At 32.8% G+C, this 19,971-nt stretch overlaps 2 protein-coding genes across 2 annotated transcripts; one reads left to right on the top strand and one right to left on the bottom strand.

Moving 5' to 3' along the window:
* The first annotated feature begins 4,090 nt into the window (after positions 1–4,090).
* LOC18017527 (putative defensin-like protein 70) lies at positions 4,091–5,703 on the top strand. The gene is made up of 3 exons (XM_006401540.2): positions 4,091–4,108; positions 5,196–5,328; positions 5,534–5,703. Exons 1-3 carry the CDS (start codon positions 4,091–4,093, stop codon positions 5,701–5,703), a joined length of 321 nt encoding a protein of 106 aa, XP_006401603.2.
* Positions 5,704–9,861: 4,158 nt separating this feature from the next.
* On the bottom strand, positions 9,862–11,534 carry LOC18017525 (transcription factor MYB41). Its single transcript, XM_006401538.1, has 3 exons — positions 11,402–11,534; positions 10,908–11,037; positions 9,862–10,561 (listed from the first exon to the last, which is right to left on the bottom strand). The coding sequence occupies exons 1-3, from the start codon at positions 11,532–11,534 to the stop codon at positions 9,862–9,864; spliced, it is 963 nt and encodes a 320-aa protein (XP_006401601.1).
* Between the last annotated feature and the right edge of the window lie 8,437 nt (positions 11,535–19,971).

The following is a 19,971-nucleotide window of genomic DNA, read 5'->3' as shown; positions in this document are numbered from 1 at the left end:
AAATGAGTTCTTCCAAATTGTTGGTTGTATTCTCTCTGGTGGTTACATTAGCCATTTCATACGATTATTTTTGTGGTGAGTTTCATTATACTTTCGAATATATCGTTAATGAATCTATTCGTACTTTTTCCTAATCCCACTTGCTTATGATGGTTCATGGGTGCAGAGATGAAAATAAACGATAAAACTCAGACGTGTTTTGACCATTGTAAAGAGACGAAGTATGGTACAAGAGTAAGCACATGGTACCAGAGTATGGAATGCAACACAATGTGTTTGGAAATGGCTTTCACAGGTGGTACTTGGCTAGTTGCATTCAACATCATGAACTTCCTTACAAACCTTCTATTGATCGTTCTTATTGTTGTAAACGTTGCGTATAAAGATTATTCTTTTAGTGGGTTGTAATTTTATTTAAAACTAAATAAAGGATATCCGCACAGGACCGGTCTGATAAAATAATGACATGAATAAAAAAATAAAATATGGTCCCTTTTTGTTGAGTGTTGATCCTTTGAGTATGTCTGCAAAAAGAAAAGAAGACAAGAAGCATCAACCAGCAACAAGCAATCAGAAGAAGAATTGAAGAAGGAGCTGATCGTGTTTTTGGAAGGAAGAAGGAGAAGAGAAAAGTCAAAGGGAAGATTAGTCAAAAGAAGAAGTTGAGCTGCTAAAGTTAGTCAAGTGGGCCTGCAGTTTTGTACAAGCCCAACTGAAGAAAAGAATGAGAGTTTGTGTAAGTGTATGGTGTGTTATCATTGAGTCTAAGAATGAGTAGTTAAAGTAGCAAGTAGAGTTGTTAGAAGTCCAAGTTAAAACAGTTAAAACAGTTGTGTAAGAGAGTCTATGAGTTAGGGTTAAGGTGTAGAAGTAATGATTAGTAAGAGTAGTTAAAGGAGAAGTTCTATAAGTATGAGAAGCATGAATGTAATGAGATGGAAGAAATATGTATGAAGAGAAAGATTAATGAAAATGAGAGTTGAAGAAAACAACTTCTAAGAGAGAGAGAGCAAAACAAACCTGTTAAAAGTGAGTATTACAACATGGTATCATAGCCATAGTTGTCCAAGGAACCTGTCAAAGAAAACCAAAAGAAAGAAGCACTAAGGAATGGCGATCAACCTGCAATCCTCTCAGTCAGTCGCTGTGTTCGACGGACAGAACTATGAGTTCTGGGCAGCAAGAATGCGGACCACCCTGATGCACAAGGAACTATGGGAGATTTTCAAAGAAGGATTCCCAGACTCCTCACCAAAATCACCTGAAACTCCAGGAGCAGACAAGTCAAAAGAATCAGCAAATCTGAAGACTCTCAAAATCAAAGACACCGCTGCACTTCAAATCATTCAGCATGCTGTAGCTGACACTATCTTCGACAAAATCCTGTCAGCGACGACAGCAAAAGAGGCTTGGGATCTCTTGGAACACTCCTACCAAGGTAATGAAAAAGTCAAGATGGTTAGGTTGCAGTCTTTAAGAAGAGAGTTTGAGAATCTAAAGATGCAAGAAGGAGAGAAGGTTAAGACCTACTCTGATAGGATACAAGCCATAGCGAACCAAATGAGGGCTTTAGGAGGAGAAAGATCAAACTTTGATCTAGTGGTTAAGATATTAGCTTCTATGCCTAAGAGTTATGCTGGTCTAGCCTCACTAATGGAAGAAACTAAGGACCTCTATACAGTTACCTATGCGGAGCTGATAGGGTCTCTTGACGCACATGAGAAGAAGTACTTCCCAGATGAAGAAGAAGAAAATGGTGAAGGAACATTCCATGCTCGATTCAAAAACCTGAAAATGGAAAGCAATGAAAGAGGAAACTCAAGTCAGTCAAGCTACAGAGAAAAGAGATGGTGTGGATTCTGCAAAAGAGACACACACAATGAAGAAGTCTGTTACTTCAAGAATGGAAGAGGGAGACCTGAGTTCAATCGAAACAGAGACACCAGAAGCTGCTTCACCTGCGGCAAAACAGGACATCTCTCAAAAGAATGCAGAAACAGAAGAACCGAACAAGCTCAAGCAACACAGGAAGAAGAAGATGAAGGAGAAGAAGAAGAGTACCATATGTTCTCTGCAAGACAAGAAAATGGAAAACTCTTCGATGAAACCACATGGCTGATAGACAGTGGCTGTACCAATCATATGACTCCAAACGAAAGACTTTTTACCAAGCTAGATACAAGCTTTAGAGTTCTAATTCGAGTTGGTGATGGTGCTGCTCTGATGACTAAAGGGCGTGGAGACATAGCAGTCATGACTGCAAAAGGAAAGAGGATCATCAGGAATGTCCTTCTGGTTCCCGAGATTGCTAAAAATCTACTAAGTGTGTCTCAAATGATTGAAAATGGATATGAAGTTACCTTCAAACACAGAAGCTGTATCATCTTCAATCAAGCTGGAAGAAAGGTTGCTGAAGTAAAAATGGCCAAGAAAAGCTTTCATCTGCACATGCCCTTGAGTGAAGAAATCGCAAAAGCAGCTTCAAGAGAGAAGACTGAGTACAATTGTCAAAGTGCAGGGTATGCTGAAGCCTCGAGTTCAACAATACCATTGCAGTTGAAAATTGAAGAAAAGTCTGCAACAAGAAGAGAAAAGACACCGATGATCAATGTTGAGAACCAGAAGAAGACTGAGTCCAACATAAGAGAAACAGAGATCAAGAAAACCGAAGATGTTGCTCAAGAAGCCAAACTAACCAAGAAAGAAATCAAAAGTGATTCAAACCAGAGGGAAGAAAACTTATCGTTGAGGGAAAGAGAGAAGAAGCTGATTGATGGAATCATCGGCAGAAATGCAAAAATGACTCAAGGAAGATTCGACAAGGGTACTGAGAAGACTCCATGGAAAGGAAAGATGATCCAAGAGATAGAAAGACTTGGATTCAGTCATCAAAATTCGAAATCATCTGACAAGAACAAGATAAATGAGAAGGAGAAGCAAAAGTTGCAAAGGTTAAACAAGGAAGAGGTAAAGAAAGTACCTGGATGTGAAACGCAGAAAGACGGAGGGAGCAGAGCCTCCACAGTTAAGAACCTGCAGAAAGAAGAGAAGCATAAATCAATTGAAGTCGGCGAAAAATTGGTTCAAGAGGGAGCCACGAAATTGAGCAAGGAAGAAGCAATTAAAATCAAGGAAACTCATGAAGAGCAGGAGGGTACGAAAATCAGCTTACCCAGAAGCTATGCTGATGTTCTGAAGAGCAAGGTGATGAAGAGAGAAGAACCAAAGACATCGAGCTACAAAACCCTAAGGTGGAATCAAGGAAACTACTCAAAGGCTCAAGAGGGAGTGTTGAGTGTTGATCCTTTGATTATGTCTGCAAAAAGAAAAGAAGACAAGAAGCATCAACCAGCAACAAGCAATCAGAAGAAGAATTGAAGAAGGAGCTGATCGTGTTTTTGGAAGGAAGAAGGAGAAGAGAAAAGTCAAAGGGAAGATTAGTCAAAAGAAGAAGTTGGGCTGCTAAAATTAGTCAAGTGGGCTTGCAGTTTTGTACAAGCCCAACTGAAGAAAAGAATGAGAGTTTGTGTGTAAGTGTATGGTGTGTTATCATTGAGTCTAAGAATGAGTAGTTAAAGTAGCAAGTAGAGTTGTTAGAAGTCCAAGTTAAAACAGTTAAAACAGTTGTGTAAGAGAGTTTATGAGTTAGGGTTAAGGTGTAGAAGTAATGATTAGTAAGAATAGTTAAAGGAGAAGTTCTATAAGTATGAGAAGCATGAATGTAATAAGATGGAAGAAATATGTATGAAGAGAAAGATTAATGAAAATGAGAGTTGAAGAAAACAACTTCTAAGAGAGAGAGAGCAAAACAAACCTGATAAAAGTGAGTATTACAACACTTTTTAATTTAATACTTGAAATAATCTCAACCTTAAAACCTATGTACTATAAGATTAAAATATTTGTTATCAAGTAGTTATTTAGTAAAAATCTGCACCTACGAATATAACTACTCGACCGCACATTTATCTGCGAGATCCGTGAGATTCATCTTCATTAATAATTTTGGTGAATTTTCTTACAAAATTTGTTTTAGTACTTTATGTGCTTGATCTACTATTACAAATTTTGGTTTCTAACTCGCTCGAGGATGGCCTCTCCCCGTCTGGTCTTTGATTTTCCTCTTCTCTCGGCACTCTTTCTTTTCTCCCTTTGTCGTTTCTCTGTTGCTAATTTGCCATGTTCTTGTCTACTCTTTTTCGCTTAGTCGTTCTTTCAACTTGACTGCTTTGCTTCCTTTCTTGGGAGCATTTGTGTTGCGAGGGGAGGCTTAAAGGTGTTGCGGCTTTGGTTCTTTTCTTGCTTTCTGTAATTGCTTTTTTTGTTCTCTTTGCTTGCTTTTATCTTCTTTAGAATTTGTTTCAGTTTTCATTGTTTTTTGTTCGGTTTATTCTGTTCATATTCCATCCATAATTTATGAAAATCCTTTTGATAAAAAAACAAGAATCCATTTCCATCAAAATACGAAACAACGTCGTTTTGTAAATAAATTTTAGAACAAAACATTTTTGGAAGTAAATATTTGAATCCTTGACATTACAATTAACATGCTAGTGCTACCAATAGTACCAACATATATTATTTTAAAAGAGCACAAACAAATATATTCATATTCCAAGATCATTATGAAAAAAAAAAAAAAATCACAGCAGCGACGCTGCCCCATTTGCCACATAAACACCACCACCTGTCCACCTCGCCACCACTAACATTTTCACCACAAAAAATCAGTAGCGATGAACAAGAAAGAGTTATGTCACTAATTCAGTAACCTGGCTTGTTTTTATTTTTAACACTGGAAGTTCATGAATGATATAAAACCAAACCAAAGAAACTACATCAAAAGTTCCAAGTTTACCAAAGGAAGTACCAATAGCTAGATACCCCAAAACAAATAACCAACCATCGCGCCCAAAGGAAATAGAGAACAAAACATTTCCAAATAAAGTTTGCTTATAATCTGACTTTTTATTAGATTCAAAATTAATCATTTAATAACCTGACTTATTTATTAAGATTGTACAAGAGATAACATTTTGAATTGAAATTCAAAATTTAATAACTATATCACTATTAAATGTATGGTCAATTGACCATACCCTTGAAATTGAATGGTAAGATAATACTTGAATTTATGTTATGAATATGAGTCATCCAACAATTTATAAATAGACTTAATACATGCTTAGAATTAGTTAAATTCTTCAAAAAGTTGTAAGACATCGAATTGTATTAAAATGGGTTCCTCAAAAATGTTGATTATATTCACCCTCACTGTTCTCATGGTTATTTCTTCCATTCATTGCCAACCAAACGATCTCGTCCCCGGTATTTCAAAATTTATATGCTTTTTTTTTTGCATTGTTGTGGGTATATGTTTTTACTCTGATATAATTTCAACATCATTTATTAAAATAACTCTCCAAGTTATCCCAAAAAAAATGTGTTCGTAACATCTATTCTAAATATTTTTAATTTGTATAAAATAGTACTTTTATATTCACTTATTCAACGAATTGGATTGTTCAATTAGGTAATTTTGCAGCTGGCGAGGCCTCAAATACACTTTGCTTCAATCCTTGCACTGATAAACTTGGCGACAACGAGTGCAAAGCGATTTGTGTGAATAAGAAATATAGGAACGGTTCTTGTGTTGGTTTTGGAATCCCCCCTTCTTCCAAGTATTGTTGTTGTGAAAATTAGTTACTCATTTGTTTGTGTTTGAACCAATAATTTTGAGAACAAAACCAATAATAAATGTGATATTTTTTATAAGTCTCTTGAAACATAAGTTTTTTCGACCTTATGACATTAGTACTTCTGATTGACACTGTTTGAGAAATAAATTTATTAGCTAAATATATTGATGTCGATTTGGTATATATTATAATCGATAAGTAAGCTTATTAGCCCCTACAAAACGTATCATTCATTAAATCATTAAAGCATGATTGTTTGCAAATATATGTCGCGTATTTCTCGTAAAAGTGTTTTGAGGTTTGGTGTTGCCAAATTTTATGGAATCTTATGTATGCTATCCCATGTTCGAAAAATCGCCGATTTCTCCGATTAATCGGACGCCTAGGCGGTAGTCGGAGACTGACCGTGGCGATTACAACCTAATCGGTAAAAAACTCAGAAAATGAAAAAAAAAACTTAATTTTGTTCGTTTTCCTTTAAAAACTTATATTCTTTGCTAGATTTTTTAGTTTAGTGGTACAAACATTAGAAAAAAACGAAAAGAGAATGATGAAATCATGGAAGCCGCCGTTTAGGGTTACAGATCGCAGAACTTTGAAGAAGAAGAAGATGATAAGAAATTGACTATTATACCCTTCATTAAACCAAAACCTTATAAAAAAACACAAATAGCTAACTGAGCTTTGAACCCACGACCTCTACGAGAGCAAAACTCAATACTGCCACTGCGCCAGTTTCATCATATAATTTTTATGACAATAAATAATATATAACCAATATATTTAAATAAATACCCCCAATTAATACCCGATTAATTTTCGATTATTTTTCTAGGCGTTAGGCGCACCCTGAACGCTCGACTAACGCCTAGCGATATTTTGAACATTGATGCTATCTATGTATGATCTTTCTTTAGGTCAAACCTTTCATCATCTTAATAATTAAGAGCTGTGAAAATTATATATAATGAATATTTGGGTTCGAATATTTGTATGGGAATTTAGTTGATATGATGATGGACCCTTTAATAGATGGCAAAATGCAAAATATAAACCAAACCCCCCCTTAAAGTTGAAAAATATAGCATCGGTCTAATAAAAACCCACATCTAAATATTTTATATTTAACTAACCAACAGGTTATTGAATTATTGAGAAAAAGGTTTTAAAAAAGGTTATTGAATTATTGAGAAATGGGTGGTTACGAGTTATTATATTAGAAAAGATTGTTATTGCCTTATTGTGACTCTCGTGATAGATGTTTTTGTCTTGGATCTGCTGTTTAATCCAACGATTGGAGTACAAGTTGTTTTTCTTTGTTGCATATGATTGTTTAGGTTTACTCCCCTATTTATTCTTTATCGTTGTTTCTTTTTGTTGTATAGTGAAAAGAGAGAAGGTTTTTTTAATTTCCTTGATTATAGTCAAATCTACAGGGACGGAAAATAGACATGACTTTTGTGCATCACAATAACTTGTGTTGTTTTAATTCTTGCATTTATCGTTTTCTGATAGTCATATTTGTGATCCAAATCTTAACATTATGGTCAAGAATAAATTTTTGTTTTCTGTAAGGATTTAAATACCAACTTACCATCGTTCTTAGGATGGTTTAATTTGATATTTGCAATTCAATGTATATTCCCACTCAGAAATTAAACCATTGAAAATAAAATAAAATAGGAGTACAGTATATGATAGAAACAAAACAATAATTCTCCTTCTTAAATGTGTCGATTTATTGAGTTTCTATAAGATTACATATTAATGGTCAATTGGTCATACCCTAAATGCAAAAAAAAAAAAAGGAAAAACGAATTTTTGGTCATGAATATGAGGTATGATCGATGACCATTCCATCTTATTATAGTTAACTTATTACATATTTGGGCATAAATATGCAAGAAAAAAAATATGATTTAAATAAATAAAGTAATAAACCAATAGTTCAATCTCTTAAATGTGTCGGTTTAATTACTAAGCTATTAAAAGAGATACTAATAATCGGTCATATACCCTGAATGGTATATATTTAAAAATAATAATAAAAACGAATTATGGTTAATGCACAAACATGCAAGGGCGTGACCGACAATTTCTTAAATGTGTGTTGGTTTGCTATTTTACTAAAGTTGTGACCAACGTCTAATTATAACTAGAGTTATCGTTCATTAATATGCAAGAAAAAATATTACTAGAATATTTAGTGTAAGAAATCCAACTGTGTGAAGATGGATTTCTCAAAATTGATGGTTGTCTTCACCCTTGTCATTCTCATTGCGGTTTCTTCCGTCCACTGCCAAACAAATGATCTCATCTCCGGTACTTATATTTTTCATACCTTTTATCGCATTATTTTTGGATATCTTTTAAACGTTTTAGATCACATTTCAGCAACATTTATCAAAATAATTCTGTATGTTATCGGAAATCTTTGTATTCTAAAATCTATTCTGAATTTTGATTTTCGTAAGAAACTGTGAAATTTTTCTCTGGTATTTGTTTCGTTATTTTACTATGCCATTTTGTTGGTTTACATAATTTCTATTCTTCTCCAAGAAATTAAAATAATTAATTTTGGTAGCTGAAACGGGAATGAAAGTGCAAGATTTGCCTCCGAATTGTGGAAAAGATACTCAAGAATGCAACGAGAGTTTCTTGGATCAAGACTGCAATAGATATTGTGTACAACTGTCTTACAAACATGGCGTTTGCATTCTATCGGAAGGACTTATAGGACCTAATCCTCCTAAATATAGCTGTTGTTGTGATTAAATCAAATATATAATTCTTCCTCATCTTGCATCAAATAATATATCTTTAAATTCTTTCCAGTGGGAAGATCGGTCACACAAATATCTTAATTTATCATTTCGTCAACATAAAAAGAAACTAAATAAATAAATAAATAAATAAAGAAAATGTCATTGGAAATTATCAAAAGAACCACAAGAGTGAATGGTTGACCCAAAAAAAAAGTACGAGTGAATGTAGCGAAGTGATTTTAGAATCTTTTTATCAAGGAAAACAATACACTACTGATCTGACACAAGAAAAAATTATTCAACAGAAAATTGTTTGTTCAAAGAAATAGATTAAACCAAATAGCCTTCTATTAAGAAAAAAAAAACTTACATGCCTTACAACGTATAGATATATCCCTAATTAATTATTTCTTCTCATAAGCATTTACAAAATTAATGATGTCTATTCAGTGTTAAGGAAATCAATATAATCATATCTCCTATGATTGCTCAATCCCACATATCTCTCGTGTTTATATCAATTACATTAACTCTGTCAATCCTTATAATTATGTTCTTTGACTATATTATTGAATGGTGAGATACATCTTATATACAAGTATACAGCACAATCAAAGGGCATAATTACATGGATTGACAGATTTAATGTAATTGATACAAATACGAGAGATCTGTGGAAACTGACAACTAATTTTGAGTTCGAAATTGATGCATCTTTTGAATTATGAACATTTAATGTAATAGTACGTTCAAGAAATCGAAGAAGCCTAATCGAACAAGTGTTTCCGTAAGTAGGCAAGTACACACAGTGAAACCATCAAGTTTATCAAAGCTAAAACGATGGGAATCCCATAAGCAAAACAAAAAAATCATTTATTTTCTACATGTGGTTTCGTTATTTTATTGTATTTTATGGCTGCAAGGTTCGTTGATGGTTAGGCATATGTTATTTTTAAATGATCCAAGAAATTAGAATGGAGCACCTATTTATTCAACACTAGGCTACGCATATATATACGTAAATGTCATTCAGTCAATTACAGATTTTCAAAGTAGCATCTAGCTACTACTTAATTAGTTTATGTTATTCGTATATAGACGTTCAAAACCAACCTATAGCCAACAGTTATGTTATTTGGTTTATATTTCGTTTTTACAGATAAAAAAAAAGAAAGAAAAAGAGATATATATACAACAAACTGAGTAGGACTAAAAGACCATAATTCGTGTGTAAACGAATGAGAAGTTTTTCGAATTCAAAACAAAAATCGTTTAAGAAAAGGCATTAACAGAGGCAAATGTTGAAAGACTAAGCTCTTCAAAGACAAAGTATGTAGCACAATTATAAATCCCCCATAAGAATAAAAACAACAAAAAAAAGAACAAGAAGTTGCATTTTATGATAGATTCAAAGCATTATTATTATGATCCTGATGATGATGAAACATCAACATGTCACTACCGTAACTCTCTCTATCATCTTCGCTTCCACCATTGATGTAAACCGTGGAAGATGAATTCAATGGCGTCGAGCTGCTCGAAGAAGTTCCCGGTAGCATTGGTGAACTGAAATTCCACCCGGCCTTAAAATTCTCACTGTTGTTAAATTCATCGGATACAAATGCGGCGGATGGGTAGTTTCCGGTTTGAGGGGGCAGCTGGTTAATAGATTGGTCATTTGAACCGGTGTAGTTGAGATAATTTTCCAAGTATTCTCCATTGTTTTGCCACTGAACCGGTGGTGTGGAGTTGAGCAAACTGGTGAAACTGGTTTGGTAGTCGTTTTGAAGCTGCTGCTGGTTTGGTTGAGGCTGATATGATTCGGTTTGGAAGTTGTTGAGAGAGGCAGTGAAATTATTCAAGATTTCGGGATTAATACTTGAAGTACTGAGATCAACTGGAGTATTCGTCGGTTGCGACATAGATTTGAAGATAGATGAAGTGAGAAACGAAGAGAGCTGAAGAAGATTGATTCGGGGACAATGAGTCACAGGATCAATCCCCATTCGTAAGAGTTTCTTTTTTATATGCGTGTTCCAATAATTTTTTATCTCGTTATCTGTTCTTCCTGGCAAATGAATAGCAATGGCTGACCATCTATACATAGAAGAGAAAAAGCGAGTAAGATTTATAAAAATAAAGTGAAGTGACAAGTAATAGATAATAAGTTTTGACTTGCTAAGGTATTAGCTGCCTAAAGAGTTGAAGATCGCAAGCTAAGCTTTAGACATTTGACTTTGATATAGTGCTTATGTTCTTGTTTTTTAGCTGAATAACATAAAATATCCAAGTAGTATTCTTAGAAAATATAAAGATATGGTTCTGGAAGTCCAACGAAGTAGGTGTAGTAGTGGAAAACTACGTCACTTGATTTAATTTAATATAGACACACAAAAAATCACTTAATAATTATAAACTAAACTGAAAAAAAAAAAAGACTAACTTGTTTCCAAGAAGACGATGAAGTTGAATGATCGTCTCTTCCTCTTGAATAGAGAACTCTCCTCTCTTGATATCGGGTCTTAGATAGTTTGTCCATCGTAATCTACAACTCTTCCCGCATCTTTTTAACCCTTTTTAAAATTTGCACCAAGAAAACGGAATTAGAAACATGATTGCGTCAAGTGTAAACACTAACGTTAATATGTACCTGATATAACATTCTAATCATTATTACTCGTAAATTTTAAACACAAGTGTCAATGTAAATACAGAACGCAAGAAAAACAACCGTAGCATGGAGGAATGAGCTACGTGTACGGTTTGCGCATGTGTTGACACTTGCATGATCATATAGAATTGTTATCATTGATTGTAAATTTTTAAACCACAAACGTAGATTCCAAACGCAAGAACACAACACACTCGTAACACGTATGAATTAGCTAGGGTTTGTGTGTATGTCTAATATATTCATGTATTGTAGTAGGAAATTACCGGCGTTCTTGGGAAGGGTTCGCCATTTTCCGGGACCGTGCGTCTGTATATAGCTGATGAGCTTCTCGTCTTCCTCTGGAGTCCATGGCCCTTTCTTCACTTCATTTTCCTCCGAGCTTGATGATTTGCTCATCTCTTTTCAAATGTTATGTGTTGAGAAAGCTAAAAAGAGAGATATAGGAGCTAATAACTTTGAGAACTTGATTACAAAGAAAATATGGTTTTTTTTTCATGATAATGTATATATAGAAATCTATATGTGGTATATGCAAAGTCAAGTCAAGGAGATTCGGTACCGCCCTTCCATCATCTATCCGAATACGTGTCTTTTCTTGATATACGGAGAAAAAAAGAAGTAGAAAATAACAACTTATTTTGTTGACAAAAACAAAGTGTGAAATTTTTTTTAATTAAAAAAACAAATAAAAAAGTATGAGACCAAGCAATCTTTATTAACCATAAAATAATTAATTGTGATGGGGAGAGAATACGTGGCAAAATATCAGCGGTGTAGGAGGACGTGTGATAGATAAATGAGGAAGGTTCTATTTGTTTTGGTCTCTTTGTCTCAAATCATCAAACAGTTTGCAGGATAGCTCTGTTTTTTTTTTTGGTCCATTATTATATAAAACGCAAATTAACTCTGTTGCATGCATGCTTAATGTTTACTTATTAGTCATAGACATCAATAAAATTTTGTATTTAAAGAGGCTATAATAAATAAAAGTTACGTAAATACCTATATCCAAAAAATATTGAAACTACGTTTTGCTTTCGTTTGGCAGCTGTGCAGCTGGTATTGCAAACGTTGTGACTGATAGCAACAATTCCAGTTGCAATTTTGAAGTTTTTCAGCGATCAAAAATTTCAGATGCATATCAGTGTGTCTGGCTGCAGCCTGCAGTGTTTGATCGCAACCTCTTGCAGCAGGTAAAAGATGCTGCTTAATTGTAATCGCAGATTTCTGTGGCAGACAAACGAATAGCACCATAATAACAATTTAAAAATGTGAGAAAGATTGATGGTTGCGAGAACTAATAAAAATTAAATGGAAGTCATATGAGTATTATATTATCGATAAAAATTGAAACCATCTTGTCATTATAATTTAGTAGCGAGATAGATGAGCGTTGAAATCCGACTAAAATAGTAAAAATTCAGTTTGAATTTTCAATGACCAGAATAGTTAAAATTCAGTTTGAATTTTCCATCCGACCAGAATTCGATCTGTTTTATTTTCTTTTTGTGTGTTGAACAGCTTATGAAAAAGGACGTTAATTGTAAAAGAATGTTTATAAGAACATATATATAAAAACTCTATCCATAATTTGTTTCTTCAAAATGGTGTTGCTTATTCTCATGATAATATCTTAAATCGACAAGAATAAAAAACACAGCATAACTGATCATCTATGTTGGCAAAAAAAAAAAAAAAAACTGATAATCTAAGACATGTATATTTTTTTACCAAGTAAATTACGACAAAGCGTCGTTGCAGTGCAACATACGTAACGAACAAGCAATATAACTGGTCAAAATACACGTGTAACAAATGAAACTCTATTATATCTGTACATGTGCCTGAAAGTGAGTGAGTGCTAACTTGCTAATACAGTAAAACCGCCGGGTATCATTGAATATTTTGGATTGCAGAGAGTTCAATGATTCGAGACTTTTTCTTATTTTTTGATCATGGATTCGAGACACTTTCACTGATTCTTTTATGAAAAGTGACATTTCACCTATTTTAAAATAAAGTAATTACTGTTTCAGTTGTATAGTCGTTTAGATTTAATTAGTACATAAGTTTAAAATTTATTGAAAATAATACACTGAGAAATAAAACATACTAATCTTATTTAAATTTCATTGCAAGATATTATTAATGTTTCAAACTAATTATAATGGATTTGTTCTTTGGAAAGTTAGAACAAATATTTTGTTTTTGAAATTTCATCGGAATAAATGTAAACCGATTCTCACTGTGCTGGTTAAATGGTTCGATTGTTAAATTGAGATATCAGGATTTGATTTCCTTGATAAAAAAATTCAGAATCCGTATATAAAATCAATCTATGTTTTGATCGAAAATTTTCTAATTATTGAACAACAGCATCCATAATTATTACTAATAAACTTTTGACTATATGAGATTTTTTAAATTAAATAATGTTATTGTGAACTTATCGTGTTTGGAGTAATTTTTATTTTAAGTTATTTTCTCGGTCACTATAATTTGCATATTGACTTTTTCATACTTTTGTTTCATAATTATTAATTTTGAGGTTTTCTATGCATTTTTATTAATTGATATTAATAAATTATAATATTAATTATCAAATATTTAAATTTATTAAATTACTACTGACTCATAGCTATAAAAAAATAATAATTTATTGCTAAATATTGATTTTTTTTATGAAATTCAAAACTGTTCTATTAGAAATAGATAGAGTATTTAGATCCCTACCAGAAATTAATACTAAGAATGAGTAAGAGAACAAAAATCCAGATAATCTTTTAAAATGTTATTTAATTTTCCAACTAAAAAATACTAACAATTATTATTGGTAGATAATGTATTTTTTTTCTATAATGAATTGGTACAGAATGGTACTTCCTGCTTTATCTACAACAATCCCAACAACCCAATATTAAAATTTATCATAAATTTGTCTTCTTAGAAAACATTAAATAATCACAACGCAAGGGGGTCTTTGTTTCAAATTTATTAGTTCTCTTAAAAATTAGCAACTATCAATTACCCAAAGTCTTGTCACAAAATAAACTATCTATTTTGCAAGTCTTTTCATATGTCAATTCCATACCCAACTACCATATTCCTTTTAGTTTTCTAAGAAATGTAATTTAAATTAAATTCAACTATTACAGTTTCTTTCTTACCGTCTCAGAGTTTCCTTCACAATTTAAAATATTCATACTTCATTACATCATAGCTTGCATGTCCTTCTTTTTTTTTTTTGTTAAAGTTCTTTCTCCATTCTATTATTACTAAAGATATTGAAAACAACATTAAAATACTTTCTAGAATTCTCCTTAATGATATAAGTGAAAAATATCATATCATGAAATAAAAGTAATATTGCCAATGTCGTAAAAAAAATCTTCATGCAATTCTTCATTCGAAAATATATTCAAACATCTGCATTTAAATAAATGTATATTATCCCTTTCCTGTGTAAATATATATGAAATTTTCTAGCCTTTTTTTTTCATCGAAAAAACAAAAGTCAAGCTGAAATCAAAGCAAACCAACTGATTAAAAATAAAAATAAAAAACTAATCAATTAGTAGTTAACTGTTATATATACCCGTCCCTCTCATTTTTTACTTTAATTAGCTAAACATTGCATATTTACTTATATTTAATTTGATTGTGATTTGTGAGGATCGCTATAATAAAAGAAAACTTATATATATTTTTTTTCTTTTGTCAACAATGGCGAGGATAAGATTTATGATAGAGTATGTACAAATGCATATAAAAGACGTAATAGTCGTAAATCGTAATGGTATCAATTAATTGTCTACTGGATGATGAGCATATCAAAAATAGCGTCGATTGTTTATAATTAGAAAGTTATATGTGCTTGTATATAGCTACATTGTAATCAGCTCTAGATTTACGATCGAAGAATTATGACATTAATAGTCAAAATAAATTGATTAAAAAGAAATTCCATGAGGCTTCGTTTAAACTTGATTAAAAAACAAATAAAGAAATTAGTATTTTTTCATAGAAATAAAGAGACCAACATATATTAATACACACTTTATAATTTAATCATATATAAGATTACTTATTATATCTATTAATTGTTATCAGGATGGAATTTTACTGACCATGCAATAGTCTCCATCAGGAATCTACATAAAGTTTATGTGTAAGCTTAAATACTTACAAAAACTTATATTCCTTGAGGGATCCAATATAAACTCTTATGTTGTTCGTATTATATCAATGTGAATGGTTTACATATATAATTATATAAGGAAATTTGTGGGTGTAGTCTTGGTTTGTGTATACACGCTTGAATGTGTTTTCGTTTGTTCTATGATCCAATGAACGTTGGTTGTTCCGGATAGTAAAATAAATGATTTATAATTACAGGATTTGGGTCATGTAGAGGCATGAAGGAAAATGATATAAGAGAATTGAAGTTAGTTAAATTATGTTTGTGTTTCTCTCTCTCCAAGATCTCAGTGCCCTATTGATGCACAACTGAAAAAAGAGATATTGGATCACTCTCTTAATGAAATGTCTCATAAATCAATTTATGCTTTTTGGAGCTGGGACATAAAATCTCGATAAACATTTAATAAAAAATTGAGTAGAGAATACTGAAGTTGTGAGAAATATTTTGTGTATATTTTATCCACAATATATACAGCCAACTGCTACTCCTTTTTGCATTTCTCTTTGCCTCCTCATTTTTGTATCTCTCACTTTCTCTTTCTCGCTCTCTCACTTTCTCTTTCTCTCTCTCTCTCAATGATGTTTAGGCAAATCAGAGCTCTGACTTGTTTTGGTCCAGTGACGACAAAAGAAGTACTACAAGGATGATGACGCCAAGAGCTTCCGCAGGCTTCTGGTGATCTTCCATTTTGTCATGAAAATGTGGCGGCGAGTGGGGAAGAGGAGAGGCCGGCCAACCTCTTCATATCCTTGCCGAAAAGGAGGAAAAGGAAGAGAAGCGATTGAAGAGTGTATGGAAGAAGACCCTCCACAAGGCGGTGGAGGCAAAGAAGGCGAAAAAAGATGAAGTTTGCCAGCAATATGTGGAAAAGGCCATCCAAGCTTATATGGAAGCAAAGTGTTGTGAGAAGAAATCTCAAGATCTACGAGTTCTTGCAGCAGAACAGAGGAAAATACTTCAGCAGTGGAGACTCCCGCTCCTGTGACTAAGACCAAAAGTAAGCTTAGGAAGAAGGAGAAGATCAAGACCAAGTTTGATCAAACAGTCGAGAAGAGGAAGATTTTGGCTCGGGCACTGGAAAACATTAAGGTGACAGTGAAGAAGACCACTACTCCGGCGGTGGACGTGGAAGTATAAGAGACTTGGACTCCGGCTTTGGATCTCCTCCGTATCCTCGCCGAGGAGGAGGAGTTGGAAGAGGGACGGTGGCTTTGTGAGTCAAAGAAGCTTTTCCAGAAGGCGCTTGAAGGGGAAGATGTCGGGAATGAAAAAGAAGCTTGTCGACTCTTACAAGAGTCGACCAAAGCTGGTACTAACGCTGAGAAATGCGGGGAGAAATCACGTCAATACATAAAACTGATGAAGGAAGTGGCGGCAGAGGAGGCTAAGGCTAATCCCGCAGAGGAGGATAAATTTTTTGGAGAGTTATGATTAACCATCTTTAATTAGTAGTTATGATTATCGTTTTACGTTTTTTGGAGAGTTATCAGTTGTCACAAGTGTTTTGACCACGTTTCGATCATACATTCACTACAAAAAAGACAGCATATAACGTTGGTTATGGTTATATATATATATATATATATATATATATATATATATATATATTTAACGTTACTTATAAACTGAAGCAAATGTATTACCGTTAACAATCAATGACGTGAAACTTCACTTGAACAAAGGTCATTATATTTAACATCAAACAAATAACGTTGGGTTTTTAGTAATTTATCAACGTATTTGTTATTTTTAGTTATTTTATGCTAATTATAATATATATATATATATATAGGAATTGAAATATATGGATTTGCAGCTTGTTGTTTATAACTTCATCGGGAGCAGGGGAAACGAATTTCTTCAGATGCTATTCGTGTCTCAGTCTTGGTGAGCAGTAGCGGAGGCACATATAATTTGTTGGGAGCATTCGCCCCAATAAAATTTAAAATATGTTATAACTTATTAAGACTTAATATCAATGCTCCTACTCATAAAATGATATATATCCTCATTTGTCCCCAATGAAAAAAAATTTCTGACTCCACCACTATTGGTGGTGAGTGATAATCTTCACTATGGCTAACATCTTTCCAAAGTTCCATAGATTAGCTCTTAATAGAAGAAGTGGTATGAACTATGAAGTATATGTTTAATATGTTATTAACTGTGAGGCAGTGGCGGAGCCACATCGTTTAGGTTGGGGTCATATGCCCCCAGTAAATTTTATAAAATGGTGCAATTTATAAAGTAATTTATTAACGCCCCCATTCATAAAGTTATGTATGTTCCATTGATGCCCCCAGTGAAGAAAATTTGTGGCTCCGCCACTGCTGTGAGGCACATCGCTGCAAGCCTGCAATGAGCTGTCAATTTTTTCATGAGATTTAAAATTGACTTGCATCTTGGCTTTATCAGGAATTATATGATGATTTGCAAATAGGTTTGAACATGAGAAAGCTCGCACTAGTAATAACTTCCAAGTTCGCAGGTATAACATGTATATCTTTTTTTTATTTTCTTGTGTGTGTGTCCATTAGATTTACAGAGTATCAGATATGGAGATATAGAGCTAGTGAAGCTAGTGAGAGTACTGCCAAGTTCGAAGGATGAAGTAAATGTTGCTTTGACTTTTTGTTTGTCGACAATCTATTGTCGACTTGGATGATATTTAATTATTTTAACAAGAGGATTTAAACTTTCTTGTTTATAATCTATTAATGTTTTATTTATTATACTTAATTTTAGTAATTAATTATATTAGAAACCAAATATTTTGATTTTCTTTAACCTCTCTAGCTAAAACATTGCTAGCTAAGAGATGGCTGTCGCTATATACATAGCCAGTTGTAGCAACAAATAATCTGTTAGCCATAGATTTTATAGGGAAAATCGTTACTAAAATTTGTAGCCACATAGTCACGAAAAATCACTTGCCAAAGTTGTCACTAAAAAGCTATGGACCAAGTCGTAGACATGCTATTGCTAATGGCTACAGAATGTACTCTTGCTAATCCATCGTAATGCAGCTACAAATTGGCTGCAGACCAAGGATAGCGTCGCAGCTGAGGCCATAGATTTTTCTATCGCCGTCCATTGCTTGTGTTGTATTAGCGAGGGATTGTGTCCTATAACTACAGAATAATCCATAGCTATTTCAGTCAGTTCTTGTAGTAAAAAACCTAAATATCTTAAATAAATGTTATAGAAAAACAAATCACATAAATAAATCAGATGGTGGAATATACATAAAACATACATACAGACACACAAAAATTACCTAGCTATAAGCATTTACGTCAATGTCATATGAGACAACATCCGCCAATTTTTTTTTTCAAAAACTTGATCGTAGCCATCTTTTTTCTCTGAAGAACATTAATCTGATATGCTTTATCACTGGTTTTCTGCCACATAACTTAAATGAAATAATCAAACACTTTAATTGAATTACAAAGAAAATCTGATATGCTTTATCAGTGTTTTTCTGCTACATAACTGAAATGAAATAATCAAACACTTTAATTGAATTACAAAGAAATTTTAAGAATGTAAAATCATATGAACAAAGAGGTAAAATCATATGAACAAAGCATGATAGATGGAGAGACAAACCTCATGAGAGTGAAGCCGATTTATGATTTCTTGTGACTGAGAAAAAAAGAACAAAATCTGGAAAGACTTTCTTGTCTCGTACGTATTCACATATAATAAATTAAATACGCATGCAAAATGAAAACCCGAAAGAAATCTGCTAGAAAAACTTAAGAAGCTTTAATCGTCTCCTACAAAGATGGGGTGAGTTTGAAGAACTCACAATGAAAAGAGAAAGACGATATACCCGAAACGTGTTGATGAGAGAGTTAAACCTAAGAATGTTAAAGTCACTTAACAATTAACTCTCGCTCTCATGCTAAACTTAAGATCATGCATTGGACATTGAATTTGTCTGCTCACATCTTCTGAGATGAATGCTTAATATGACTTCAGATATTAACTTTTTGAAAAATGTGTTAAAATAAAAAATACTGATTATTTTGATATTTTCTAAAACTAATGTGGCAGAAAAAGGAATGCTGATGTGTCAGTTTTGTGAGACCTCATTCACATTTTATATAATAGATGTTTGCTTATGTTATAAATATGTAAACTTTTGTAAAGAAACCAAGTGAAGAAGTCCTAAACAGAAAGATTTCTCTTCTCTTATTCTCGTCTCTTTCTCACCGCTATATATATATATATATATATATTATAGTTTATAGTGTACGTGGTATTGCTTTTATAACTGAAATTTCACTCAAATTATATGACCCACGATCAAAACGTATTATAAAAGCAAACTAGATTTTACACGTGCATCCGCATATGAACTATTTATAATTTATCAAATTTTATAATATAATTTATGTTTTTGTTTTTGTTTAGATATAATTTTTACTAAGTGATATATGTTTTTTCTGTTTATATATAATTTGTTTCTATTGACTTATTTTTTTTAGTATATATATAAACATGATTAGAAAAATATTCTTCTAACCTATCCGTTCATATTAATCCGAAAGTACAACAATTATAAAAACAGTATTATAACATGTCTATTTGTATTAATCCGAAAAAAACCGTAATTATTAAAAC

This window comes from Eutrema salsugineum, unplaced genomic scaffold (genome assembly GCF_000478725.1).
Source record: "Eutrema salsugineum unplaced genomic scaffold, Eutsalg1_0 scaffold_2, whole genome shotgun sequence".
NCBI lineage: Eukaryota > Viridiplantae > Streptophyta > Magnoliopsida > Brassicales > Brassicaceae > Eutrema > Eutrema salsugineum.
The sequence above is the reverse complement of the archived record's forward strand: the minus strand, read 5'-3'. Positions and strand labels throughout refer to the sequence as shown.

Coding starts and splice junctions, on each gene's coding strand:
- LOC18017527 (XM_006401540.2), top strand. Junction 5,329..5,533: donor ACCAAACGATCTCGTCCCCG/GTATTTCAAAAT, acceptor TTGTTCAATTAG/GTAATTTTGCAGCTGGCGAG.
- LOC18017525 (XM_006401538.1), bottom strand. CDS start 11,534: ATGAGCAAATCATCAAGCTCGGAGGAAAATGAAGTGAAGAAAGGGCCA. Junction 11,038..11,401: donor AACCCTTCCCAAGAACGCCG/GTAATTTCCTAC, acceptor AATTTTAAAAAG/GGTTAAAAAGATGCGGGAAG. Junction 10,562..10,907: donor CATCGTCTTCTTGGAAACAA/GTTAGTCTTTTT, acceptor TTCTATGTATAG/ATGGTCAGCCATTGCTATTC.